General features: G+C 42.7%; 2 protein-coding genes across 4 annotated transcripts in view; one reads left to right on the forward strand and one right to left on the reverse strand.

Moving 5' to 3' along the window:
* The window catches only part of LOC135532678 (CD82 antigen-like), a 5,444-nt gene extending 5,333 nt beyond the window's left edge, over nucleotides 1–111 (reverse strand). The window contains exon 1 of the mRNA XM_064960147.1: nucleotides 1–111. This exon is cut by the window's left edge and continues 85 nt beyond it. The gene's annotated coding sequence lies outside the window, so the exon portion shown is untranslated.
* A 4,110-nt stretch (nucleotides 112–4,221) lies between these two features.
* On the forward strand, nucleotides 4,222–7,260 carry LOC135532681 (THAP domain-containing protein 5-like). 3 transcript variants are annotated; one of them, XM_064960150.1, is made up of 3 exons: nucleotides 4,222–4,361; nucleotides 4,743–4,929; nucleotides 5,531–7,260. In XM_064960150.1, the coding sequence occupies exons 1-3, from the start codon at nucleotides 4,279–4,281 to the stop codon at nucleotides 6,356–6,358; spliced, it is 1,098 nt and encodes a 365-aa protein (XP_064816222.1). In that variant the 5' UTR covers nucleotides 4,222–4,278; the 3' UTR covers nucleotides 6,359–7,260. The 3 variants fall into 3 exon arrangements, with proteins under 3 accessions (XP_064816222.1, XP_064816224.1, XP_064816223.1); XM_064960152.1 differs by having other exon boundaries at nucleotides 4,224–4,271; XM_064960151.1 differs by having other exon boundaries at nucleotides 4,279–4,366.
* Nucleotides 7,261–7,500: the final 240 nt, after the last annotated feature.

Here is a 7,500-nt window from a genome sequence, read left to right on the forward strand (position 1 = left end):
ATCTGTGGTTACTTCTCACTGACACGGCAACGGGCAACACCAATGGCAGACAAACTATTTTTCTCTCACCTCCCTGTCTGCCTGACTACTGTTAAGGTAATGCCTTATTTCGTAGGTGCCATTTCCTGGTTCCATCACCTTGGGAACAGAGTCCAGCTCCTCATGTTCTTAATAATTAACTACCACCTACTACACCCACGCATGAAGGTATCACACACACACACACACACACACACACACACACGCACGCACGCACGCACGCACGCACGCACGCACGCACACACACACACACACACACACACCACCTACCTACCACCTACCTACCTACCACCTACCTACCACCTACCTACTACCTACTACACACCTACCTACCACCTACCTACCACCTACCTACCTACCACACACACACACCTACCTACCACCTACCTACCTACCACCTACCTACACACCTACCTACACACACCTACCTACCACCTACCTACCTACCTACCTACTACCTTCCTGAAACTTGATCTAGTGCTGTGGTCCTGGATCCTATGGATCCTATGTCCTAGTAGCCTGTGAGACAACATTATTGCTATGGCCTGGGTTTGAATCCTGGGTCTGCCATAGTAGGGATAACCTACATTTCTTGACACACAAAGTCAGCCTGCTGTTTGGGCGTTTGTTCCAGAACAATAAACTGATGTTTGAGAGCAGTTGAGGCTGCTGAGGGGAGGAGGGCTCACACTAATGGAATGGTATCAAGCACAGATAATGCTCTTCTGTTCACTCCATTATCATATTGTTATTATGAGCCGTCCTCCCCTCAGCAGCCTCCACTGGTTGAGAGACACAATTACAGGTTTTTTTACAATCTCAAAACGGTCATCACTTAACACAGGCTGTCCAATGTTCAAAACATGGCATTGTGCATTCATATCTTTAAAGAAACCTGGCACTTGAAGAACAATTGGTTCAAATAACTCATTTATCGTGAAATACCATAGGAACATTCATTTAGATCACCCACACACAAGATACCGATAGTTTCACTTTGTGGTTGTTTGTTCAATCATTAAATATTGTAGTACAAAATAGTGATGCATGTTTCATTATGGTACTACACGTAAACACATCACTGTAAAAGGACTAGTAGAGAGAATACTACAGACACAGTGGAAGCATTGAACAAAATATGAAATGTATTGATGAAATACAATAAAATCACTTTTCTTTGAATCAAAGCAAAAATAATTTGCTTAAAAAAAGAAAATAACTACAGTAAAACAACACTGCAAACTGCAGTGTTCCTCACCGGGCTTACTGTAAAACATACCTGCAGTGTTCCTCACTGGGCTTACTGTAAAACATCACTGCAGTGTTCCTCACCTGGCTTACTGTAAAACATCACTGCAGTGTTCCTCACCTGGCTTACTGTAAAACATCACTGCAGTGTTCCTCACCGGGCTTACTGTAAAACATCACTGCAGTGTTCCTCACCTGGTAAAACATCACTAGTGTTCTCACCTGGATTACTGTAAAACATCACTGCAGTGTTCCTCACTGGGCTTACTGTAAAAACATCACTGCAGTGTTCCTCACCTGGCTTACTGTAAAACATAACTGCAGTGTTCCTCACCGGGCTTACTGTAAAACAACAAACTGCAGTGTTCCTCACCGGGCTTACTGTAAAACATCACTGCAGTGTTCCTCACCTGGCTTACTGTAAAACATCACTGCAGTGTTCCTCACCGGGCTTACTGTAAAACATCACTGCAGTGTTCCTCACCGGGCTTACTGTAAAACATCACTGCAGTGTTCCTCACCGGGCTTACTGTAAAACATCACTGCAGTGTTCCTCACCTGGCTGTACTGTAAAACATCACTGCAGTGCTCCTCACCGTGGCTTACTGTAAAACAACACTGCAGTGTTCCTCACCGGGCTTACTGTAAAACAACACTGCAGTGTTCCTCACCTGGCTTACTGTAAAACATCACTGCAGTGTTCCTCACCTGGCTTACTGTAAAACATCACTGCAGTGTTCCTCACCTGGCTTACTGTAAAACATCACTGAAGTGTTCCTCACCTGGCTTACTGTAAAACATCACTGCAGTGTTCCTCACCTGGCTTACTGTAAAACATCACTGCAGTGTTCCTCAACCTGGCTTACTGTAAAAAGCTAAACAAAGGATTGACTACTGTACTTCTAAATGTCCCTCCAACCCTGTCTTGTGGATTTGGCCATAGGTTCTCAACCACATCACAAAGGATGTTTCCATTAGCCAAACCTCTTGGGAACAATCTTCGGGCATGGTGAATCCAGGCCTGACACTGGTCTGCCGGGATGTCATTGCATGCGTCATCCATGGCCTAGAGAAGGATGGCTTGTTCGTGAGGGCGCCTATCATATACCTTCCACCTCCACGGGAAGAAAAATTCCTCAATCGGGTTTTTAGGAAAGGAGAGTATGGGGGTAAGTACAGGGTGGTAAATTGTGGATGGGCCTGAAACCAGGCTTGCACCATTTGAGCTTGGTGGAACCTGACATTATCCCACACAATGACATAGGTCATGACATCAGCTCTACAGACCTGATTTAGCCCATCAAGGAAGGTTACATTCCAACAGTGAATCATGTGGCTGCCTGCAACTCAATATATAGAGTATATTGAGTAGAGAGCTTTAGTTGTTGTTCGACCAAACATTAGAATGGGCAAGATGCGTAATCTAAGCAACTTTGACCGTGGTATGATTGTTGATGCCACACATGGTGATCCCAGCATCTCAGAAACAGCTGCCTTCCTGGGTTTGTTATGCACTACAGTCTCTAGAGTTTACAGAGAATGGTGCGATAAACAAAACACATTCAGTGAGGGCAGTTCTGTGGGCAAAAACACCTTGTTAATGAGAGACGTCAGAGGAGAATGTCCAGACTCATTCAAGCTGACAGAAAGGCCAGAAAACAGTTGTTTAAAACAATGTGCAGAAGGGCATCTCTTAATGTACAACACTGTGCATAATTCAGGCTGTTGTGGAGGCAAAAGGGGGTCCTACCCAGTACTCGATAGGTGTACCTAATAAAGTGGCCGGTGAGTGTACAGTAATGTCAGATCTGAAAACATGGTCTGGAAAAGTGGCACACGGGACCATAGAAACAGTGTCTGATAAAGAATGATGATGAAATATTACATCCATAGATAATGTAGTCCGATTGGTTCATGTTCCACGGTCATTGGTGTCAATGGATCTCATTATCCTGAAACTTTCATGATCTAAACATGGAATATTGTTTGTCAGTTTCCATAAAACTATGCATTGAGAGTAATGCAACAGTTACGCATCATTTTGAGCAGTTGTATCAATTGATAGTTAGATCATTGTAATGAAATGAATAGACAGTCATCTCAGATGTAATGTGTGAATTGCATTTTGAAATGGTAATACTTTGATGTTAAGTTGTGTCATTGTCACCATTAGTTAGCAAACAATGACGTTTCTCATTTCACCCTCAATTGTCCCTCAATTCACCCTCATGAAATGAATATTTTGAAATGGTAATACTTTGATGTTAAGTTGTGTCATTTTGACAGTCATCATGAAAGAATACAGATTAAATAACCAATCTATAATCACCATTAGTAATGATCAGTTAGCAAACAATGACGTTTCTCATTTCACCCTCAATTGTCCCTCATTTCAATTGTCTGGCCCCCCAATTGTCTGGCCCCCAATGGTGGAACAAACTCCCTCACAACGCCAGGACAGCGGAGTCAATCACCACCTTCCGATGTTTCAAGGAATACCTGGATAGGATAAGTAATCCTTCTCATTAAATGATTTAGATGCACTATTGTAAAGTGGCTGTTCCACTGGATGTCAAAGGTGAATTCAAATTTGTAAGTCTCTGGATAAGAGCGTAAATGACTTAAATGTAAATGTAAATGTAAATGTGATTTTAGTTAAATGAACAAATGCAGCTTTATGTGTATTTTTTTCAAGAAAAAAAGTGTTAAGAGTTTTGAAAAGTTTGCATGTTGATCATTGGTTGTGAGTTTTGTGTATAGAGTTTTGAAAAATGACATCAAGGTTCCGAAATTAGTGCTAAAGTGATTGTAAAAAACTAACATCTAAATGCAGAATGGCAGTTCCACCGCCAAGCGCTAGAGGGCAGTGTAATTTTGACACTGAGCCACAACTTACGTGCCGCAGCAACTCTCTTCTCTGTCGCAGCCATACAGTAGAGGAAGACAGAAAGACTTCCGCGTACAGACGTTTAATGTATTTTCAGGTGAAATATGCCCCGTTACTGTGCTGTAAAACTTTGCAAAAATCGCGGAGGAACACCCTCTAAAGAAAACAAGAGAATAAGCTTTTACCCGTACGGTATCTATTATTTTTCCATCACGTTGCTATGTGCCGATACAGTCCTACTCCTAGCTAGCTTAACGAGCATGCTCATATTGGTTCCTAGCTAGCGTTGTGTATCCAGCAGTGCCCTCAGAACAAATAGTTAGCTTTCATAGAAAAACACAAAGTCTCCTTTGTTTACCTTTGTGTATAACAATTGACGAATGACTGGTGCTGCATTTGTTGTTATTGTGTTTCTTGGTCTTCAGCCGAGGCTGAAACACTAGTAACGTTACAGAAGCAATGCTTTGTATGTAATCTTGAGAATTTGGATAGGGCTGACAAATTGAATTAGGGCATGTCAACAAATGTAGCTGTCTTAACAACATGTTTGTATTGTCTCCTCCCACAGGTTCCCTTTGCAAGATGAGGTCAGGCTGCAGATATGGGTAGACAACATGAAGCGAGAGGAGTGGACCCCCAGCAGACACCAGTACCTGTGTAGTGAACATTTCACTGAGGACTGCTTTGACCTGCGATGGGGGATCCGGTACCTGAAACACACTGCCTTCCCTACCATCTTCCCTCACACACACCATGTAAGTAGACAGACACCCCTTCTGTGACGCACAACAAAATTAGCAGAAGTCTTAATGCACATTTCCAGAATAGTAACAGCTATTAGAGTTTCACATTAGTTTGATCATGCATTTTACACTGCTCGTCATTGCAGTGTACAAAGCATTGTGTTTGGGATATTTTCTTTGGGATTCATCGGGGCTGGGGTCAATTCAATTTGAAGGAATATTTTATTATTTTATTTTTATTATTTTTATTTAAAATTCAACAATGTAAAAAAAAGTTTTGAAATGAACAGCTTCTACTCCTCAGTTTATTGAGAAGTCATTGAAAATAGATGCTGTTTTTTCACATTTTGAATTGTTTTTTTTTAAGTTGACTGCCTTGATTTTGAATTGAACCATCCCTGGAATTGATTAAAGTGCAACATCAAATTGTATTGGTCGTACAACATGTTTTGCAGTGAAACGCTTTAATTTCTAGATCCAACAATGCAGTAACCTAATAATACAAAATAATACACACAAATCGCCCCAAATAAAAATACATAAATTACAGCACTATACATGGCTATGACAGCATGATTTCTGTTTGTGTTTAATCATCACTCTGTCCCCTCAGGATGCAGATAAAACCGTTTCCACCAGTAAGAACACCACCAAGCCCAAAACCAGGATCTGCAACGCCAACATTGAACTCATCCGCTCCCCCTCCCCTCCTGGCAAGAATGCACCTGTGATTCTGAAAAGGCCAGTCCGAGTGGAACCAGTCGTGGTGAGTGTCACTCCTGTCCCTAGCCCTGAGGATGCCAGTGAATCTACGGTCACTACTCTGTTATATGAAAGAGCGCTTGTTTCAGACACAGAGGCCGCGACTCCCAGTCAAATGGTCCTGGGGGAGGTTATGCTCTCAGAGACCCAGGCTGCAGTGGGTGAGGTGAACAGAGAACTATCTGGAGACAGTGCTGGGATACTGACAGACTCATGCTTGAACCTGTCTGGTGAGACACAGACACTGCAGCAGCTGGATACACTGGACTCCACTGTGACTGTGCTCTGCTGTGAATCCGTCGTCCCTGTCGGCCATTTCTCTGAATGTGAAGCCACGGTGGACGCCCTCCATGTGGCCCTCGGTCAGACGTTTAGGATCTTCCCTCTGGAGCTGCGGAGGGAGGAGTGGGTGGGAGACCGGGAGGAGGGCCCCGGGGAGGGGGAACACATCTCTGTGTACGAGCACTCCTACTCCAAACAGGACACGGACCAGGAACAGCTGTGGAGGAAGACAGCCAGCCTCCACACCAAGATCATGGAGCTGGATAGGAGAGAGGAAAGCACCATGGCTAAAATACGATCGCTTGAGAGCGAGATGGCACATCTGAAGAACAGCAACATTGTTTTAAAAGAAAAGCAGAAATTACTAGAGGACTATATTACTTCTGCGTTGCTCTGATGTCTTAACCTTTGTGCTTTGTTTCCATTAACAACGGTCTTTCTAATGAGATGTATTTTGTATAGTTATTACAGTCTCAATCACTTGTACTTATTTATTATCTGTTTACATCTTTCACAAGAGTTATATTACTTACTAGTATTGAGGCCCTTCTCAAAGAGGCTAGAATCTGTTCTCCAGCTCGTTCTAGTCCTTCCATTTGTCTCCACTAGGTGGCACTGTGTTTAGGATATGCCCTGGCACCATGCACTACTGTTTCATGTTTCGACATCACTGACTGACATATTGTCAATATTAGTGGTGTAATTTGGAGCGTTTTAAGGGATGTGATATTCCCTATTCTTGTGCTACAGACGGCTGCTTGTTTTATTCAATGGTATAGTATTCGTATATCATATCAAATGTACTGTGTGGTCATACGGATCCTTACTTTGCTGGTTATTAATGTATGAAAAGGCATGTGCTTTTCACTACTGTTTTCTATTCATTTGGATACTAACAAGCAGACTAAGTATCCGAGTGACTGAGACGACGACACCGTTTTAGGTGCATCTTCTAGGTTCTAATTAAATGGTTGAATAGGAAAAGGTGCAATGCTTGCTCACTATTCAAAATATATTTTTTATTCAAGCAACTATTAAAAGCTTGACGTTTCGGGCCTTCTTCAATTGCCTTAAATAGACAGGTTCTGATAAATGAACCGGTTCTGGTGAAGACCATTTGAAGGCCGAAACGTCAAGCTTTTAATACTTTCTCAAATAAAATAATATATTTGAATGTTAAACAAGCTTTGCACCTTTTTGATGATGTAACTGGTTGTTCCTTGACTCTCATTGGTTGGACGTCCTCTACTTCTTTCCATAAAGAAATTAAATGGTCAACTGATTTCTCATCAATGAAAATGCAACACTGCGGTCCTCTTTCTTGATGGAGATGGCTTACATTACCTGCAACCCTTTTATCAATGCACTGGCAATGACATCACACGTGTCATGATGGGGGGGGGGGGGTCAAATCATGACGTCAGTGATCTACATGTTGGAGCTTTATGCAGCTGGGGGGGGGGTCTTCATAGGCCTGGGTTCCCGGGCTTCAGAGGCCTGAGTTCCCGGGCTTCATAGGCCTGGGTTCCCGGGCTTCAG

Source organism: Oncorhynchus masou, unplaced genomic scaffold (assembly GCF_036934945.1).
Source record: "Oncorhynchus masou masou isolate Uvic2021 unplaced genomic scaffold, UVic_Omas_1.1 unplaced_scaffold_1983, whole genome shotgun sequence".
Taxonomy (NCBI): Eukaryota; Metazoa; Chordata; class Actinopteri; order Salmoniformes; family Salmonidae; genus Oncorhynchus; species Oncorhynchus masou.

What these genes read in the sequence shown, in the direction of transcription:
- LOC135532681 (XM_064960150.1), top strand. Translation starts at nt 4,279, where the DNA reads ATGCCCCGTTACTGTGCTGTAAAACTTTGCAAAAATCGCGGAGGAACA. An exon ending in AAGAGAATAAGCTTTTACCC is followed by an intron (nt 4,362 to 4,742) that starts GTACGGTATCTA and finishes CTCCTCCCACAG; the next exon opens with GTTCCCTTTGCAAGATGAGG. An exon ending in TCTTCCCTCACACACACCAT is followed by an intron (nt 4,930 to 5,530) that starts GTAAGTAGACAG and finishes CTGTCCCCTCAG; the next exon opens with GATGCAGATAAAACCGTTTC.